The sequence below is a fragment of the Lolium rigidum genome, chromosome 2 (assembly GCF_022539505.1).
Source record: "Lolium rigidum isolate FL_2022 chromosome 2, APGP_CSIRO_Lrig_0.1, whole genome shotgun sequence".
Taxonomy (NCBI): domain Eukaryota; kingdom Viridiplantae; phylum Streptophyta; class Magnoliopsida; order Poales; family Poaceae; genus Lolium; species Lolium rigidum.
Genome location: NC_061509.1, coordinates 160,660,000 through 160,681,396, shown reverse-complemented (window position 1 = coordinate 160,681,396; position 21,397 = coordinate 160,660,000). Strand labels below are relative to the sequence as shown.

The following is a 21,397-nucleotide window of genomic DNA, read 5'->3' as shown; positions in this document are numbered from 1 at the left end:
CAATGTTCGTTCATAGATCCTTGGGGCCGATCACATGGATCGGCATCGCCACGTTTGTCCATAGATGTTGCTCTTGTTACACGGTCAGACCGGTGGATAAAACCAGCCTAACCCCGTCCTTTGTCACGTCGATGCGTTCGCAGTCGTCCAAATTGATGCCTGAGAGTGGCTCTTGGCCTGATGTCTCCCAAACGTTCATGCCGGCCGTTGAAATCTCGGCTGAATCATCTGCGTGGACGACTTCTACTTCATCTCCATCCCACTGTATTAGGCATTGGTGCATCGTGGATGGAATGCAACGAGTTGGCGTGGATCCAATCTCTCCCTAGTAGGACAGCATAGGAGCTCTTGCTGTCGACAATAAAGAACGTCGTAGGGACAGTTTTCCTTCCTACGGTCAGATCCACGTTCAGAACGCCTTGTGCGTCAGATGCTTGGCCGTTGAAATCGCTCAGTGTCACATTGGTCTTGATCAGATCCGAGCTAGAGCGTCCCAACCGACGTAGCATGGAGTATGGCATAATGTTAACTGCCGCTCCGGTGTCCACCAACATCTTGTTGACAGGCTGCCCATTGATGTAACCTCGCAAGTACAGGGCCTTCAGATGCTTGTAGCTTCTCTCTCGTGGCTTCTCAAAGATAACCGGCCGTGGGCCGCAGTCAAGTTGTGCCACAGGTGCTTCGTCTAATCCTGGAGCACTAAACTCCGTTGGAAGGATGAAGACCATGTTTGTGCTAGCCGATGTCTCATCATCGGCTTTCTTTTGTCTGGGGCGCCACTCTTTCCTTTGCGGCCGACCTTCTTCGTCCGAGGTTCGCTGAATTTTAGCGGCCGGATCAGGCCGCGCCTTCCTCAACGTGTGCAGGTATAACCTTTCGGCTTCCTCCAACCCACGTAGACGCTGAACCCTTCGTTTTTGGGAACGGCTGAGCCCATCAGGGCACCACCTTGGCTGATGATACTTGTCTTCTTCTTCATCATCGTCCTCTAGTTCCTCGAGATCTTCCACCCGAGCGGACTCAGCATGCTTGTTCCGAGGCGGGAGAGGCCCTAGACGCTGGAACACGGACACGTTAGCTGTATCCTTCTTCTTTTGTTTACATTCTGGGTAGTTGCCGATTGTAGGCAATCGGCTCATTCCTGAATCCCAGCAGTGTCTGAAGAAGGGGCAGTCCCAGTGCCTATCCTCGTCGTCTTGCTCTCTCGACTTTTCCTTGGCGTGGTGCTCATATCGCTCCTCGTCGCGATCATGCCGACGACGTCTCCTGTCGTCCCTAGCCAGACGATCTCTTTCATCATCGTCGTTGTAGCGCCGGCGTTGGTCGTATTGACCCACGTACTTGTTGAGGAGGTGATCAGAGAGAGGTCGCTGATATCTTACGTTCCTCACTTCTCCCTCTGTGATGTAGCGCTTGCCATCGTGACGGAGCCGATCGCGTGGAGCGGCTTCCTATGTGTCCTTGCTATGAGAGCAGCTGCCCTCATCTCCGTCCTTACCGCGAGTGGTGTCCGGGTCCTACCATGTTGATATTGCACGAGAAATCTGGCTGGCACCCTCCATGGTAAGTATACTCCACCATGTTAACGGCGGGGAAGGGGTGTGTGTCGACCTTCATGGCGTACTGGCTGAAAATTAGCCGCCCTTGTTCTATCGCCATTTGGACCTGTTGACGCCACACCCTGCAGGTTGTTGGTGGCGTGGGTGAACGTGTTATGCCATTTGCGGTATGGCTTTCCGTTCAGCTCTTGCACCGTGGGGATCTTGTGGCCTTCGGGTAACTTTAGCCGCTTCTCCTTGAGTAAGAGGTCGAAAATCTGCTCAGCTTTGGTCACGTCGAAGTCAAACCCTTTTGGAGGGCCTTGTGGCTTAACCCACTTACGGGACACGGGGCTTGCCCCCAAGTCCATTCAGCCACTGCTACCTCTTGATCTCCCGCAGACACCTTCATCTTCATCCGCCTCAACCGGGACCACCGCGCGCTTGAATTTATCCCGGTAAACATCCGGGTGGCGCTGTTCATATGTCGACGGCTTCTGCACCATGTGCGCCAGTGAAGGGTAGTCTGCTTGGGAGGCCACGTCCTTGATCGATGATGAGAGACCCACCACCGCCAACTCGACTGCTTCTTTTTCACTTACATGAACCGAATAGCATCGGTTCCTAATGGTCCTGAAGCGTTGGACGTATTCTGCCACTGTTTCCCCGCGCTTCTGTCGTACTTGTGCTAGATCGGCAATGCCAGCCTCGGAAGCCTCTGAGTGATACTGTATGTGGAACTGTTCTTCCAACTGCTTCCAAGTCCGGATTGAGTTTGGTGGCAGCGATGTGTACCACCCGAAAGCCGATCCCGTGAGGGACCGCACGAAGAACCTCACACGCAGCTCGTCCGATGCTGAGATCGTGCCCGACTGTGCCAAATATCGGCTCACATGCTCGATGGAGCTGGAACCATCCGATCCATTAAACTTTGTGAAGTCGGGGAGCCGATATTTGGGTGGTAGCGGGATCAATTCGTACTCGTTGGGGTACGGCTTGGAATAGCCGATTGTCCTCCTTTTCGGCATCATGCCGAACTGGTCTTTCAGAATTGTACAAATCTGATCCGCGGTGATGGCTGTAGGCGTCGAACCCTGAAGATTCGCCGGGGTGGCATACTTAGCCAGCCATGCTTGCTTTTCCAACTCTGAGCCAACTGCAGGAGCTGAGCTCTGTAGGTTTGTCGGTGTGGCGTACTTAGCTAGCCACGTCTGCTTCTCAAGATCTGTTCCCGACGTTCCTCCTGCTGTTCCAGAAGTCCCTGCTGTTGCAGCCTGGTTCGAGAGTGCCCAGTTACTGCAGTCTGGCACGTATGCGCACGTGTATCCGTGGGGGATCTCCTTGGGCGCCTCATGTAAGAATTGGTAGTCACTAGGGTCACCACCAATCTTGTAGACGACGTATGCCGATGAATTCGGCACCTCTGGTGCTGCCAACGCGAACGGCAGCGGCGGACGGGACCGGAGTGGCATCTCTCCTCGGTAAGTCCCCGGAGCTGGTCCCGAGGGAGAATGCGATGGCTCATGATTTCCTGGATCACACGCAGAGCGACACGCTACAAAGTGTTCACCGAGGCTCTCGAGAATGGCGGTGCAGCGAATGAGCCACCATGAAGTTGATCTCCTCGACGCGGCGACCTGGTGCGCTCTTCGACGGGGAGGACAGGTCCACTCCATCGAGCGCGCCTTCGGTGAGAACCCTTTTCACCCGATGCCATGGGAGCGGGTTCGTGGAAAGAGCCGATGAGGTCGGCTTCGAGGACTTCTTTGATCTCGTCATGCTTCTTCTTGAGCTCCTCGGTCGGATCCTCGTACTTGACCGGAGTGCCTTCCGCCATCTCGGATGTAGATGGCGATGCGGTGGATGTCGAAGATCGTCCCACCGGGCGTGCCGGAATGTGTTGCGGTCGAAACCCACCGGCGGGCAGCGACGGGCAACACCGTAGAGCCGGGAATCTCCCGGGACTGCGGCTGGCCCTGGTCCCTCCGAGCGACGGCCTGCAAAGCCTTCGCACACACGTCCGATGCTGATGCAAGGGCGTGCCACCCGACCTATACCCGGTCGGGAAGGTGTTGGATGATGCCTCGCTTAGTTTCTGCATGGCATACACGTAAACGTTAAATACGAGCCTCGATCGGCTCTCGGGTTGTCCCGTGAATCGGCTCAAAGAGCCGATCCACCCATGATACGTACGAGGTGTACGATCAGATGGTGGTCCTGCTTGATCAAGATAAAGCTGAAGCGATCTACTACGATTTGGGGTTTTCACCGCATAATCGGAACATCCTACTCGTGATCGAGCCTCGCGACCACGCACGGTGATCGTAAACCGTCCCTAGACAAGGCCTAAAAACCAACACGAGGTTGATCTTCGGAACATCCTGTCTAGGGCTAGCAAACTACACCCTACGCGCCACTGGATCCTTCGACCCGTTTGTAAGGCCTAACAATGCAGATATTAAACTAATCCTTGAAGAACAAGGAGCAATCATAACGGATCAGATCTACTAAACAATGATCAAGCGGGGTGCCGCCCTTACACCCGTGATAGGCGTAAGGGCGGCTAGATGCTCAAGGGTTGCACGACGATAGCATATGACACGAAGAACAATGCTAACCCTAAAACACCTATGATAACTACGTTGCTCGCCATCAAAAAGGCTTCAGCACGAGCAACGCATGGACGACGAATAAACGTGTGCTGCCTAGATCGCAAGATGTGATCTAGGCATCATGGTGCTTACCCGGAAGAAACCCTCGAGACGGGGGAGTTGGCGATGCGCCGAGATTGGTTTGTGTTGAACGTTGGTTGTTGTTTATTTCATAAACCCTAGATACATATTTATAGTCCGGGGGACTTTCTAATTCAGGCGTGCACCTAACCGTGCACGGATTAAACTCTAACTTCCAAATTAAGATGCGATCTACTATAATACAGATACACGGGCAAACTAGCCCAAACTTGATACACAAGGCCGATTCATGTATTTCTTCCATGTATATTCTTCAAGCCTATCTCCAATCGCGGCCCACCTCTGATCCGGTCAAATTCTGGTGATAACAGCTCTTTAATAACATAATTTTTATGTTGTACAATTAATATTATATTAACAAAATTAAAAAATCTAGAAATACGCGTAAACCTTATGATCTGGGACCAGAGGTAGTAATCCGCTTCTTTTCTAGCTTTGGAACAACAGTCAGTCACATATGATTTCTGGAAATCAGCAGTCCTATTTGTCTACTGTATTGGAAATAAACAACACTAGAGCTTGTTGTGAGAATACCAATCAGAGGCCGGATGTTCACACTTAATAATTCTATCAGTGTGATGCTAATTTATGAGGTTTAGGATATGTATAATGGGGTGATGTCAGCCTTCTCTTATGTTTTCTATGTAGGATTTTTACTTAGTTAGAGAAAGGAGAATGAAGAAAGTGAAGGTTGTCTTTTCTTAGCTAAGGATGATCTCTTATGAAATACAAGAAGACTATTTTTCCAATTGTACGAATTGTCCTCCCTTAGTCACATAATTTTCTACTAAAAATAGTTAATTTCCATTTATTATAAGGGATGTCAATAAAAAATAATGCATTGTACCTTTAATATTTATCATCTTCTCTAGATGACGTGAACTATTAAGAGAAGACATGTCTTCCTTACCATTGTACATGCCCTAATAAAGCGCTATTCATGCTAAGGACTTACCGGCTATTAATCCAAAAAATGTTACTACAAAATCGTGTCGCTTCTTCTCTGCTCTATCGCTGAAACGCTCGTCAGGGGCGGCATGATACCACACCTTATTTGATACCATGATACCACTCTTTAAAATTTGAATTGTAAGTGTCAAAAAAATCGGTAACAAAATTTTACATGTTCACAAGATGTGTGTTTGCATGTCCTGTAACTTGTATGACCAAATTCGAAACACCCTTAGAGAAACAAAAAAGAGAAATCCAACATAAATAGTGTCACATAAAGACAAAAGTACAAAATGGCACTATTCACATAGTATTTGTATTTTTTGTTTCTATTTGTGTATTTTGAATTTGGGTCTGAAAATTGTGTAGAATGTAAACACACATCTTGTGAACAGCCACAAATTTGTTTCCAAATTTTTTAACACTTACAATTTAAATTTTAAAGAGCGATATCATGGTATATCATTTAAGGTGTGGTATGACTGGATATTTTCCGGTGGCACGGTGACAAACGCACACGGATCCTTCCGCCCTCGGGCACAACGGTCTGCTAGCTCGTCGTAAGCGTCGCCCCGTCGTCCCCCGCGCCGCGCGCCGCGACCTGCGAGTGCGACGTTGGACCCGGACCGGCCGGCGGGCGGACGCCCAGAGGACCGCACGGCGCCCGTGTGCGCCATGAAAATCACCGGCGGCCTCAGACGCGCACGCACCGGCTGCATTGAATTTACCCGTGTTACTCTAATCAAGGTCCCGGACACACGCGCGCACTAAGCTTCCCCGCTGGCTAGCTTTTCCAGGTCCTAGCTCGCACTCCCTCCAGCCAACCACTAAAACCAGGTCTATATATTACACGTGAAGCTGCCTCAGGCGTGCGATGTCGTTGTATCAGCTTGTAGTACGCGAAGCAATACAACGACATCGTAGCAGCAGCGGCAGCAGCAGCAGGGATTTCAGCGTGATGGCTGGGGAGGAAGCGAAGAAGGCGACGCCGGCGGAGGCGGAGAAGGACGTTGCGGAGGAGAAGGCCGTCCTCCCGCCGCCCCCGGGGGCCAAGGACAAGACGCCGCCGGCCGGTGATGAGTGCAAGGCTCTGATCATCGTCGAGAGTGAGTGGCACTTCCGTATACTGTATTTACTTGCTGTTCAGCCCTCTGTTCCTCTCTGCGACTCCGTTGCTGGTAAACTTTGCTACTAGTACGTTTCCATTTCGATCGCACAATTCCAACTTTGAAGCATCAAATGGCGATAGCTGCAGAAGGCAAGCGCCTTAATTACTGATTATGCTCTGTGCTGATCATGTACAAGTGCTAGTATTTAACTAAATAATACTAGAGGCATTTGCAGTAACCGTGTTTCAGAAAGCCTTGTTATCACACCAAGTTATGTTGGTTGGAACTTGGAAGCCAGTACCACAAGTTACTACTAGTCTTGACTTGAAGCCAAGGAACCTCAACTCAGACTCGGAGTGCTTGGCCGTTCTCCATTATGTGTGATTTATTCAGAGTTCAAGCCATTCTGTGAAATTTAGGCCTAGTTTTTAGAAATCAATACTTAGTCAAACACCTTGATGTATTCTCAGAATACTTCGAAAAAGAGGAGCTCCCAAACGGCCTTATTGCCTGTTTGGTGTTCAACTTCTGTTTATCGGTTGTTATCAGTCAAAAATCCGTATTGCCAAATTTCATGCAAATATGGTTCATTTAGATCTTTTCTTGGTAACGAACCGCACCTTTAACGGTTATACTAGACACCCCATAGTTTTTTGCATATCAATTGCTAGAGCTATCCGAATAAAAAAAAGTTCAATCAAGTAACTGTAGCTGACTTCTGATAACCTGCCCTGGTTTCCTGTACAGAAGTTGCTGAAAAACCTCGTGCTGAGAAGAAGAAAACACACAGGGGCTCACTTGAAAGAGGTAACTAGTTGATGATTCATCTTTGTTCCTTCTTCTTGTCTCATTATTCACAGCTGCCTAAACTAACGACAATAAGATGACCTCGTTTTAGACGTTGCTCTTGCCAAGGTGGAAACGGAGAAGAGGGGCTCTTTGATCAAAGCATGGGAAGAGAACGAGAAGGCAAAAGCTGAGAACAAGTATGTTATCTACATAGATTCATATATGAGATTTCATTCTGCAGTGGTATTATCAGTTACCTCCGGGAATCCTTTCTTTTTTGTACTTCTATTGTTCTTCAGTAATGTGAATGTATCACTGTTGGTCAGCCCTGGAAATGCAATTACAGAACTTAAATTGGGTAGATACCACTGCAAAGTTTGCTATTTTGTAAAAAGGACATGAATCCCAAGTACCGCTTCCCCATGCCATTGACATACTTGGTGTCATTTTTCAAAACCTCAAAACCGTGACAACAGAATCCACGTCATTAGCATTTAGTGTCACTTTCAAAACTTCCAATAACATTAAATTTTCCCAATTTTTTTTTGATGATCCCTGAAGTTTCTTTCTGATATCACAAGGGAATGGTATGTCCTAATTCAGTACATATGCTTACTGTCAGTGCGTCCATAGCGCTACATCTTGCTTTATTAAGGAAGTAAGCTGCAAAACCATAACTCAAAAATAATATGCAAGCCATGACTTTTGTATAAATTGTTGTATATGTCACAGGGCCGCGAAGAAGTTGTCGTCTATTCTCGCATGGGAGAACACAAAGAAGGCAACCATAGATGCCCAGCTGAAAACGAAGGAAGTACGTTTTTGTTTCTCCAGTTGCATTTCTAACATTTCTATCCATGTACTTCAGTACTTGATTCCATTCCATTTTTTCTGGGAATTAATATATATGAATGACCTGCATATTTATCTGTATAGCTTCTACGCTTTAACGGTACACTGTAGTTTTCACATACTTGTGATGATGTTTGGGTGGATGCAAACCGGGATGTTTGGGTGGGGTGCAAACCTATAGTAATGATGACATGGTCCATGACAATTTGAGGTTTATTCCATGGACCATGTAAAATTGAGGTGGATTTCATGTAGCATTTACCGATCAGCTAATGCTCTATAATTTTACTGGATCTCAGCTAGAGTTAGAAAAGAAGAAGGCCGAATACGCTGAGAAGATGAAGAACAAAAAGGCAATCGCCCACAGGGAAGCTGAAGAGAAGAGAGCAATGGCAGTGGCTCGGCGTGGTGAAGAAGTACTCAAGGCCGAGGAGATGGCAGCGAAGTACCGGGCGACTGGGCTAATTCCGAAGAAACTCCTCGGGTGTTTTGGGGCATAAGAAGCACGCCTGAATCTTATGCGATGGAGGAGGTGATTTGGTCTGTGCAGTCGTTTTCTTGTTCATAATCTGAAAATTCTCCTGTTTCTTGTGATCTATGTTTACTACTCTTCATATGAGGACAGATTTTGGTAGTACATATATAGCGTGCATTGTTCGTGTTGTTGAGATCAAACATTTCGTTACACATGCAGTTAGTATTTTGGCTGTCCAGCATCGACAGCTCCCTACCCCTTTTCAATTTTTTTTGACCATTTCCTTAGTCAATTAAAGACCTGCTTGCATTTTCCCTACCTTTTGTTAATTAAAAATCTTTTGTTAAACATGCAGTTAGTATTTTGGTCCTATGCTCTTTATTTGCAATCAAGAGAGTAGCAACTAGCAAGGTTGTACAAAGCAGTTGCGCAGGCGAACGACTGTCCTGCTTGTAGAGGCCTAGAAAGCAGAGTACATGTATTTTGAAACTGGCATCCATAAAGCCATCATAATTTTATCAGGGCCAGCCCAATCGGTTGCTGGGCTACACGAGTAAGAATTTTCAATGGAAATGACATAGCAGAACATGGAGTACTACCCTAAAAAAAACAGAACATGCAGTAGTAATGGTCTAATAGGTCGACGACATATCTAATGATAACACAGAAAAGGGCTACACGAGTAAGAATTTTCAATGGAAATGACATAGCAGAACATGGAGTACTACCCTAAAAAAAACAGAACATGCAGTAGTAATGGTCTAATAGATCGACGACATATCTAATGATAACACAGAAAAGTGCTATTAGCCCCCCCCCCCCACCCACCCCAACGAATCGCCCGTCCCTTGAAAACGAGTAGCCTATTTCGGGCGATTCCTATACACCGACCAGGTCGGCCGTTACCTCGCGCCGGACACCCCCCGCGCGCGGTATGGGCCGGCTTGGTTGGCCCAGTTCATTATCTATTTTTGTTTTCTGTTTCTTTTTTATTTTTTATTTTTTCCCTTTTTCTTTTCTGTGTCTTTCTTATTTTGTTTTTCTTTCTCTTTTTTTTCAAATATAAAAATTATTCAAATCTGAAAATTGTTCAAATTTGAAAAATGTTCAAAGTCGAAAAGTGTGCATATTCGAAAATTGTTCAAATTCGAAAATTGTGCAAATTCAAAAATTGTGCAAATTCAAAATTTGTGCAAATTTGAAAATCTTTCAATTTTGAAATTTGTTCAAATTTGATAATCGTTCAATTTTAAAATTTATTCAAATTCAAAAATCATTCAATTTTGAAATATGTTCAAAATTGAAAATATTCAAATTTGAAAATCGTTCAATTCGAAATTTGTTCAAATTTGAAACTGTTTAGATTCAAAACAGAGAAAAATGGAAAGATAAGATGAGAAAGGAAAAAAGAAAACAAACTGGGCCGACCCAACATACTTTGCCTCGATGTGCGGTGGTCCGTCCGCACCGACCTGGTCGGCGGACAGCACCTCGGGTTTCCCTATACCCCGCTCGCGTGCGTGCGAGAATAACTCCCGCACGCAGCGGCGCGTCTCGCACATCCCTGTTGGGTCGGCCCAACCGTGTGGGAACATGTTGGTTGTTTGTCCTTTCTCTTGTTAATCTTTTTTAACAAAATTTTAAGATTTGAAAACCGAGTTAAATTTCGTCAGAAATTTTATTTGCTCAAATTTGAAAATTGCTCCAATTCAAAAATTGTTCGAATTTAAAATTTTCTCGAATATAAATATTGCTTCAATTTAAAATTTGCTCGGATTTAAAATTTGCTCAAATTTAAAATTTGCTCGAATTTGAAATTTATCTGAATTTGAATTTTTCTCGAATTTGAAAAAAATCAAAACTGAAAAAGGAAAACCCGAAAAACCAAAAAAATGAAAACGAAAAAAGAAAAACCAAGAGAAAACCAAAAACCTGAAAAAAACAGAAGAAAAAACGAAAAAATTATAAAGCAGAGCAACATGGGCCGCGGCCCACTCGTTTTCCCACGCTGGCGGGCGTTAATCCGCCCCGCTAATGGGCGGGGAATAGGTTTTCTGCAGCACCTCCCTCTATTTCGCCCCCTGTGCTGGCAACTCTCGTTAAACAGGCTCATTCCTGCCTAAGCCCATCATGTGAAACAAGTAAAACAACAATTAGGCCCAACAAATCATTGGAGCCAAGAGCCCATTCGGTGGTAGATAGGGAAAAGGAGAAGCTGATCAGCGCTAGGTGACGCACGCACGACCAGGCTATCATTTCTTATTTTGTTATTAACTAGTTGAATGCCCGTGCTTCGCTACGGAGTAAATGGCAGTTAGTATCTTTCATATGTATCTAAGGGCAGTGCTAGGTACCTCTCGTCCTATAGTATACTTGTTACTTGAAGCTGTAGTCTATATATTCCATGCAAACTACGTATTGGTGTTCTAGAAAGGCTCTAACTTGAAACATGAGGCAGGGAAAAGTAGAGAAGCGAAACAATAAGTAGAAAATAAGCTCAGTGTAATCTCTATCATTTTGAACAGATAAAAATGAGAGTCCATAGTCTATTATTCCCAAATGTTCTATGGGTTCATTTAATAATGAGAAAAGTGTAATCATATTTAAATTGGGTACACAACCTTTTTAGAACTCCCCAAAACATCAAAGCATGAACATATACGATGGATCAACAGAAAAATTCCATGTACAACAATTATAAACCTCCTAAAGTGCTCTTAATTTTTTTTATCAAATCACATGTTATGTATATAAATATGAAAAATAAATTTGTACTTTGCACAATACAATTCCGTATGCATACAGCATAAGGATCCAAATAACTTAGATGTACTCACTTGACACAATTAGTATATTCTCGCACAACAACATAAATGTTGTTTTTGACTTCATTTGAATTGCACTTGAGCACCTTCCTCTGGTCATAACCATCTTACATGAGCATTGTATGTCACCATAAATACTTTACCTAAAATATGTAAGAATATGCAACTAGTACGCTCTAACAAAATAAAGATTTATGCAACATTCAATACTTACCATTTAAACCATTGTACAGTTTTGCAAATGGTGAACTTCTTTGTGAGAATTCTGGTTTTACTGCATGGAAACATATCAAGCTGCTCTATCTTCAAGAATCTTAATCTGGGCATGCACCAAAGTCAAAACCATGAGCTTGAGATATATAATTCAAATGCATCTTTTATTCACCTCCAAATCATATTAGCGTCAAACATGTCGATACACAAGAAAATACACATGGCAGATGAACAGTTAAGGTACTTGCCATCTTTCTTCATATATTATTTCTTGATACATATTCAAATTATATCGGTGAGAGTAATGCTAAGATAAACATTTGTTCAACTACAACATTTAACCATAAATAATTAGCAATACAACGTCTTACCATAAATACAACTACAAGGACAAACATTTGTTCAATTACATGGTTTATCATGGTTGGAGATTTTAGGAGTCCGTCCAAGCTAGTCAATCCAAAGGTGGACGGCCAGAACTACACCGGAGACAAGGACGGTCTTGGAAAGTGTGAGCAGGTAAAACTATGTCTTTTTTGCTTACCAGTATATTACCCTTCTCTTTCATCTAAGTCTACCCGATTAGTCTTAATTAGAGCTTCCTTTTCTGTTATCTATTTTTTTTTTGTCATATTTGATCTCAACTGCAGTTGTAATCGACACATTAGATGAAGAAACACCAAGATGCAATTAGTTGACAGAAGCTGCAAAGAACAAGGCTACATACACAAGTGCAGGAAGGAGGCAACTTTTTGATGTATTTCAAGGCTGCATATGGATGCGTCTTTGCATTATTATTCAAAATTCCGAGATCAACTCATTTGTTGAAATTGCTAAAAGCTCTTTATTTGTTTTACTTTTTTGTTATAGTTATTCTTATATAAATTCTAAGGTCAACTCATTGGTTGAAATTGCTGAACGCTCTTTATTTGTGGCCGAGTTAGGTGTTGTGTCACGCGGAGTGACACAGGGTTTGAACCGATCAGTGTGTCGTCTTGTTAGTAAAGAAGTTTCGCATCAAAGTTCAGAAAAAAATACAGCAGGAAAGGACATTCACCTACGGCATGTCTCCTATGGAGCTGGAACGAGTTCATGACCGACGCCAATGGCTTGCTTGCCGATGGGCAGAGACAACAGAGACAGTGCGCTAGCCTTTAGTATGCGACATGCTGGCTCGCACGTCTGCAGCCCGGCAGTATCCGCGTCTGTGTTCGTCGCTTCGAAGTCCGGTCTGGGCGCGTCAGCCGTCGACGCCCATACTGCTGCCCCAGCCCTGTCTCGTGATGTTGCTGCCCAGATACAGAGCAATGGCCCCCGTTAGTCTTGGTCCTAGTCGGACGATGACGGGTTGGTCCCCAAGCTCGGCGACGAGACCCCAATCCAAGGAGAGGCCGCAACGCACAGCTCGGCGACAATGTGAAATTGGGGATGGTGTGATCCATATTGGATGGCCGCAGCGCACAGGTCGGCGCGATGCAACCTGGAGTTTGTTTCGGTGGTTGAGAATAGTGGGGATTTGATTTGAAATAAAGACATGGGGGTATTATTGTCCATCCTGAAAATGTGACACCAGGCATTCACCAGTTTGCTCTTAATAGTAGAGATTAGGCCATCTCCAACGGCGGGTTCGTCCGCAGCAATGTAAACGTGATCTAAATATGCGTTAAGTTTGCGTTTCTGTGGACACAACGGTCGTAGCCCGGTTCTCGCATGGGCCTGCCTGGCAGAGGCACAACTGCTTCATTTTCACGGCATTATTTACGGGTGGTGCGCTGCAGCCTTTTCAGGGCCGCGTTAATGGCGCGTTTCGGCTTCCGCGAGCGTGCGCAGCTGGGCGCCGTTGCAGTGGCAGGACACTGAAGGCGAGATGGCGTCCGAGCCTCTTAAAGGGACGCTGTCGGCACCCATTTTCCCGACCACACCATTGCTAGAGCCCACACTATCAACCCGACAGACGCCATGAGGAAGAAATGGTGGCCGTTCCGCAAGACCAAGAACGACCACGAGGCTAGCGACTCAAGGTCCGGCAAAAAGGCACGGGTCGGGCGGTACGTCCGCGTCGAGCTCGCGCGCCGCCTTTCGGAGGAAAACCGGCCGGTACCATGGCCGAAGGCAAACCTGCCTGGAGGGGGCTGGTACCTCAACTCGAGGCGTGTGCCGGTCCCCCCGTGTCGCGCGAAGGCCGAGAGCGGCGGGACGAGGTGTGCCGCCGCCGAGCGATCTTGCAGTCGGATCTCCGGGAAGATCAGGCGTACGCGCTCAACTCCTACAACTGGATCTCTTTCGGGATGTGCGAGTTCGACGCGCGCCGCCGCGCTGGGTACCTCGGCGACGTCGACTACTTCGACCGCGAGATCACCGCGGAAGAAGAAGTGAACGACCAGGAGGACGAGGACGAGGACGCGGACATGGCAGAGTACGGCTACGACGCCGGCGGGCCGGCGTGGGATCCGGAGACCCAGCCGCCGGACATTACCGAGGAGAAGGCCATTGCCATGGCACTGGCCAACAGTGAGCTCGACGAGCTCAACGAGCTCGCTTTGTGGGACGGGCTCGCAATCCAGCTCCGTGAGTCCGCGCTCGCGCAGGGGAGGCCGGCGACTCCTCCGGCCACGCCGACGCGTTCCAACGACCGCGTTCCGGCTGCTGCTCCGGCCTGGGATCCCTGGCCACCTTCACCACACCCTCCTGCGCCACGGCCTGGCCGCAGTTGCGGCAGCCTGCCCTACCTCCTCCACCGCCGGCGTACCAGCTTCCATGGCTGATGCCGGAGTTCATCAACCTCGTCAGCGACGACGACTAGTAGGTTGTACCTACTTTTACCACGTCTTTATGGCTTTTTTATGTTTTTTATTAATGTAAATTATAACTTTATGAATGGAAAAAAATTATGCATCGTGCCTTGTCGCGTCCGGCCTCCTTGCCGGCCGCCACGGGACACTTCACAAACTTCAAAACCAGACGCTGGCGGCCGCACAGCATGAAAGACGAGGAAGGTTGTCTACTCCCGTCTCTGATCTCCTAGATTTGTTTGACCGTCTCCAGTCACCTAGATTTGATGTTGTCTTTAATTTTTAGCTTATCCCTGTACACTAGCTAGATTAATTAGTGATTGTTGCGTGTGTATTGTTCTTGTATAGACATGAAGACGAAAAGACCCGTAATTTAGAATTTTGTCAAGCCAATTGGTTCAGGCTCACAGCCACACGAACAAGTAGACGATGTGCAAGCAGACGAGGGCAATAGTAATGGTATTCCCGAGCTAGTGACAAATATAACCACTGAGTATGGTCGAGATCCTGACTAGTGGAAAACTGCTCTTTTGCACCGGTTTTTAAAGGCCATAGTAAGATTGCACGTGTAACACACGTCTCTTAAAATACGTCACGTGTTTTCTTTAATCCTATTTATCTTTTCTACTAAGTGTATTTTTTCCAAAACTTTATTTAGTGAGCTATTTAAATAGGTCTGGTTGACCAACAGTGTAAGCCGTACGCATGAAACATATGATCCACATACGACATCTTTTGATGTTCAAGGGATCCATAGTGCTTACGCCATCTTCGAAGTCTGCTCTTCTCACACCATCATCGTTCATTTCTTAGTAACTATAGAAAACATTTTTTGTCCTAAACTATTTTATACAAATTGGACATAATTAGTTTTTAAATAATAGTAACACAAAGGATAAGTATCATGATAGAGTGAAATACATATTCAGGAATGTCGGACAAAATATATTTCGTCCAATACTACATAAATTTTAACGTCTACAAACCACATAATGATAGCACGTAGGATTTTAATGATGCATTTTCATTAATATAATCAATTAAAAATACCAAATAATATTAGAAGATTTAAAAATCACGCAAAAATACGAAATGATATTAGAAGATTTAAAATTTAAGAAGCAAACATGATGTTTAATTTTTTTAATATATTTAATCCTAAAGTTAGTTTGACCAAAGGTAATACCTAACATTAGTTTATTCCAAACTGAAACCGAAGAGATTTTTGCTTTTGATCTATTTTAAAAAGCTTGAAAATGGTAAGATCCACTGGGAAGTCTATATATTTTTTAAATAACTAGCCTAGGTGGAAAAAAATAAAGGAGAGATAGTCCGTACATGGTAGATGTAGGTGTAGCTGTTAGACGAACATATCACTTAGTCCAGCGGAAAGAAAAAAAAAGAAAAAAAAAAGGCTAAATCGCAGACACATCGTCTTCACTTTCTCAAGCTCCCCCATGTCTGCTCTGCTCCCTCCCGCCGCCGGCGCAGAGGCCGCCGCCGGCCCTGCACCTCCGCTGCTGGCGCGAGGGCCTCACATCCCCTGCCTCACCCACTCTCTCTCCCCTGCCCGCTGCCGCTAGCTCGCCACGACCAGCCCCTCCCCTGCCTCCCCGCTGTTGCCGCCCTTTCCTCGCGCCGGCGGCACACAAGATTCTAGTCACTGAAGAGTCCGAGTCAGCACTGGAGATCCTGTGAAGAGCAGAAGGCACCAAGCTCGGCATGCTCGCGGCAGGCCAGACGGCGCTGAGCTAGAAGCTGAGTGAGATCTCCATCTTATTCGCGGTGCGGCCAACGCTCGCGCGTTGGAAGGATCCAAGGCGCCGGACTCCTCCTCCCGCGGGACAAGAGCCGGTGAATCTTAGCAATCGCAGATGGATTCCGGCGAGGATGGCCTTGCTCTGGTCCTATCGATTCCGCGCCTCTCCAGTGCTTAAAGGTAATCTTCTATCTATTCCCTCGATTGTACTTTGATACCTGAATTTGATTGGGACCCAGCTTGATTATATGGCTGGAGAGCTTCCGCAATGCATGTACTGCACTAATGAAGTTGCGGAACTCTATATATACGTGTTTGATCCTATGGGCATCAGCTCGCTTGCATATATTGTGTGATGCATCTCTCTGTTGGTGATGGGATTACTTAGTGTTTGTCCAACTTCCTGATTAGAAATACTTGGTAAATTGTGTGGTATGATAAATTTCGTCGCTTGGATATGATAGATTAATGATGTATAACTCATGAAAATGAAAACCTTCCAGAAAGTGTGTTTCTTACGGCCTGAGAACTGAAAAGTCCATCCATGTACTTGTTCCTGTACCAAAATTCGTGGTATACCTTTTTTTTTCTTAATAGATTTTGAATTTCGACTGCATGATGCAAATCCATGGTAATTGCCATGCCCAATTTATCATATCGTGCATATTTTGCTATTTCATCAAAACTTAATAAAACTGAAAGTACAATATGTACTTTTGAGCTTGATTTAGCATGCATAGACAATAATTATAAAGGTGTATATGCTAGGATGATTGATCTACTGGTGTGTGGCTAGATTACTGGAATGAATTTGTCATGGACTTATTTGAAGCTCACAATCAAATAGATCTACTTAGCTATATGCAACTATCTAATATATGCATTTTGGCGAAAGGCATTTTTTTATTGCTCTACATTATTTATTTGGCCGTTTCTTGCTTTGTGAAATCCTTATTCTCTTACTCAAGTCTTATATCATTTTGGTAACATCTATGCATAATTTGTAGGCTCAAATGATTCCTGGAGCTGTAGATGGTACTGGTACAGCTATTCACCATAGGATGAAGCTTAATTCAGGTCCATTGTCAACATTTTAAATGTTGATGATTTGTCGGATGGCAAAATTTGAGGAGGTAATTATAATGTATAAAAAAATAATTTTATTTTGAATTGTATTATTTAGCGAGTTTTCTTAAAGAACTACTTTAAATGCATATCCTACCCAACCATTAAAACTGCCTGCCAGCAAATTGTAATAGTATCAATGAATAATTGTGAAATACTGTATCTTTAGCTATAATTTATATTTGCATATAGGTAACTGATTGACATCAGTCACCATTAGATATCAATATGGCACTTTCTGCTTATTGATACAAGCAATGACACCCGAGTATGGTTAACTTTAGTGCGAACATACTCTGTGGTTTTGATCGCCAGGAGTAAGATGACCTCAATTGGCCACCCCGCAAGGATATAGTTAGGGTCCCAGGATTTTGTGGAGATATCACGTTACCAGTATATTTTCAGCAGGTAAGAGTGAGTTCAGTCTGTATTTAGCTTGATTTTCATGAAATGCTGTTAGGTTACCCCTCGTTGGTGAGGATTACACCTGTCATAGAATTATGTTAGCTTTGTGTCCTTTTGTATTATTGTAAATTTAGATCTGGCTATATCTAGATTTTATATAATCACCTAGCCTAATAAAACTTCAGTTCGATGCCTTTTTTATTCTCAGCTTTGACAAGCAACTGTTGGGTATTATATTTTGATAGGAATTAACATCAAAGAAAGCTACATGGCATTTTGTAAAGGATTCAAATTGTTGCGACATTAAGTTTTTATTTAGAATTTGTTAAGCAGAGGCATATAGATTAATATTTGTTAATGTGACCTGCAAATCTAGATTATTGCAAAACCTAAACTGCATATATACCTTCCAGGGGTAGAGTACCTTTTGTTTTATATGATAGTGATCATTTCTTCCAGGAATATAACCTAACAATCCAGGAATACACTCATTTTTGCTACTTGCGCAAAGGAGGTAGTTACAAATGCAAAGGTCAATGTAGTGTTGTCTGACAAGGCAGTACTGAAACATGTAGACAGAGAGCTTGCAAGATTAGAAAATGAACTGAAAGAGCCGGAGTCAGCCTCCTGCACAAGTCATGTTGAAGCTTTGAGAGAGAAGGATGCACAAATTAAAAAGGTAATTTCCCTCACCTGAAATTTTGATGCTCACCAAAGATCAATTCAATGGTGACAGCTTTCTGATTTTTTTGGCAAATAAATATATGCATATAATTCAGTCAATTCAGCGGTGACAGCATGAGAACTTTCTTCAATTCAATCACATTGCGCGACTGCAGGACATCCAGGGAACTGCAGAAATTAAAAGGTGGTTTTGACTGTAATTTGGGTGACTTTCCTGCAGATGTTCTATCAAATTCTTGTAGAACCCAGCGTGAGTACATGGGTGACAATCAGGTAATCGATACCTAACACAATGATAAGTAATATTTAGTGGTAATGTACTCACTGAGTTCACATTATTCAGATCTGAAAATTTTATTTCCCATCATCTAGAGGGATGAGAAAGACATTCTTTGACAATATAAAGGGTTTCAGATTATAGTATGTTATACATATACTTGATAGATTAAGAGTATTAACCCATCCCAGTAATGGCAAGAGTAATTATTAACACTGGATTACCAGTTGACTCCCTTTGTGAAAAGGTAGAGGAATCGAGAATATGATGCAAAAAATAAAGATGAGATTTACTTTGATGCAAAAACTATATTGAAATCTTCTTTATCCCGGTTAAGATATGGTACACATATTTTTGTTCACATCTTTGATGCTATCAATGCCCCCTAGATTCATTTGCAAATTATTGAATGGTTCCTTGTGGTATGCTGAATGTGAGGATTTTGGTGGATAGTGATAATCTAATGTACATGTATTGATATTTCCATGAAAGTTTAGAGTTGTCATGAATTGAGGTATGAACTGAGGTTCTTGCACTTTGTGATCAACCCTACTTGTTGTAAATATCCACATATTTATTGCATGAGCATGAAACAAATGTATAAAAATTTCAGATTTGTAGGACATATAAAGCAACCAGGGGCTACCATGATAAATGTTTGTTGGACATTCAAATGAACCTGAAAGATTCTTGCATATGATACCTGATGCTTGTTCTCTTTGCAGGGCCGATTTTGTGAAGAAACCCGAAGAAAGATGTGGAGTTCGTTTGGCATCCGTCTAGTGCAGCAGGGCGATAGTGCAGTAGGGCGACGACGGCGAGAGGACTGTGTCCTAGACGGCGATAGTGCAGCAGGGCGACGTTGGCGAGAGGACGGCGATTGGGCAGCAGTGTGACGACGGCGAGAGGACTGTGTCGTGGACGGCGATAGTGCGGTAGGGCGACGGCAGCGAGAGGACAGCGATAGTGCTGCCGGGCGAGCACGGCAAGAGGAAAGCGTGCTGGACGTTGAGAACTGCTGCTGGACGACAATGGCGGCGAGAAGTCGTGCTGGCGAGGGTGAGAGGACGGCGAGAAGTCGTGCTGGCGAGTGCGAGAGGATGGCGAGAAGTCGTGCTGGCGAGGGCGAGAGGACGGCGAGAGTCCTGCTGCAGGGCGTCTGGAACGGTTTGATCAGCACGATCGATATTATTTCGTGGAGCTGGAGACGGTTGTGGTTCGTCTGTCCGCTCCGTTCAAAGATGTGTGGGATTTGAGGCGTTGGATATAGTGTATCAAAGGCTCAGATTAGTTGGATGGGACGCTCTGGCTCTTTTAAAGTAGGGGAGATATGCACCGGATGGCCAACCGGTGCAAACCATCCGGTGCAAAAGGCCCCCCCCTTTTGCACCGGTTCTCTTACGAACCGGTGCTAAAGGGGTCTCCACGTGGCCGGCTGTGGGGCGCTCGGCGGGGGAGCTTTTGCACCGGTTCGTAATACGAACCGGTGCAAAAGGGTTGGGCCGCGGCAGCATTTTAGTGCCCTTCCCTGCCGCGGCAGACTCTGCCGCGGCAGGGAATTGCACTAAAACACTGCCGTGGCAGAGACTCTGCCCCATTCGAAATACGGTATAATATTAATGCAGACAATTCACATATATATATATATATAGGAAACCATTGTATTACATATATCGATCAAAGTGACACACGTTCATGCATATATATATATGTCTACATCAACATTGATATTGGCGGTTGTCCACATAGTGTTCTCCATCTCGGAGCTATGACTTGCTCAAGTAAGAACCCCGCCAGTTCTTCTTGAATTGCTCGTACACGCTCTGTTGCTAGAAGACCGTTCCGCAACCGTTGGATCTAATAATTTGAAGAAGGTACGATGGTCAGTATATATATATATGTGTGTATGTGAATGAAACACAAGGTGATCGATAAAATAAAGCCATGAATGTTGTTTAATTACTTACATCAAGTTGTTCCAAAATGTCCCTCTTATGGTGGGTATTCTGGCGGATGAACTCGCAAACGTAGAACCCGCATAAATTATTCCCGTCCTCCTGCCTCAAGCACTTTACGAGAACAAAGTTCAATCAAAATAATATATATATAATCAAGGATGATAATAATGGTATTGAAACTACAATCAAAGAGATGAGCGGCCTAGCCAGTAGTACTTACCGGTACATGTTTTATTCGAAGTTCTTTATTCTTTAAACCCGGAGACTTGTTGGTGAACCGTTTCCAAGCCTTGAGGAGGATATCAGCCATGTCCCCCCACGCCTCAAGGGGTTTACTCTTCGAGTCCATGACTTCTACTATCCCGGTGTCGGGTTCAATGACTAGCAGGATATAGTGAAACCTGCGGACACACATATATATGCATAACTCATCAATTACACTTAACACATGGAGTAAGCGAAAAAGATTTAATGTGTGAAGACAGTAACACTCACGCGAAGTTGTAAGGAAATAGTATTGCCCTTTTGTATGAGTTTTTCCTTAAGACATATACCAAGTTATTCTCCGTGTCCTTGGGAGAGTTGTCGATAGTATACCCATTCACGGTATATGGGTCAACGAACCCAAGATCATAGATTTGCCCCTTGCGGCATTCGCGAATCTTCATTCTGCATAATACGGTGAGAGTATGGTTATATGCTAGCAATAATGGACGAGTCGCGGTAGAGACTTAATTACATAAATAATACTTACAGACAGTATGCACTCAGCAGAGATTTGTCGAGGGCGTCTTGGTTGAATAACTGAAATAATTCACAAAATTCGATGTTCATCACGTCGGCTCGCCCGTAGTGCTCATCTCTTATTGCCACCATGATCCGAGTTCCGGCC

The 21,397-nt window shown here is 44.7% G+C and overlaps 1 protein-coding gene and 1 long non-coding RNA gene across 2 annotated transcripts; both read left to right on the top strand.

Moving 5' to 3' along the window:
- The first annotated feature begins 6,200 nt into the window (after positions 1 to 6,200).
- On the top strand, positions 6,201 to 8,492 carry LOC124687573 (remorin-like). The gene is made up of 6 exons (XM_047221349.1): positions 6,201 to 6,348; positions 6,601 to 6,608; positions 7,125 to 7,158; positions 7,250 to 7,337; positions 7,873 to 7,958; positions 8,296 to 8,492. Exons 1-6 carry the CDS (start codon positions 6,201 to 6,203, stop codon positions 8,490 to 8,492), a joined length of 561 nt encoding a protein of 186 aa, XP_047077305.1.
- Positions 8,493 to 17,555: 9,063 nt separating this feature from the next.
- LOC124687572 lies at positions 17,556 to 19,354 on the top strand. Its single transcript, XR_006998248.1, has 4 exons — positions 17,556 to 17,589; positions 18,046 to 18,265; positions 18,426 to 18,543; positions 19,273 to 19,354. It is a non-coding gene; the product is annotated as an uncharacterized LOC124687572 (long non-coding RNA).
- Positions 19,355 to 21,397: the final 2,043 nt, after the last annotated feature.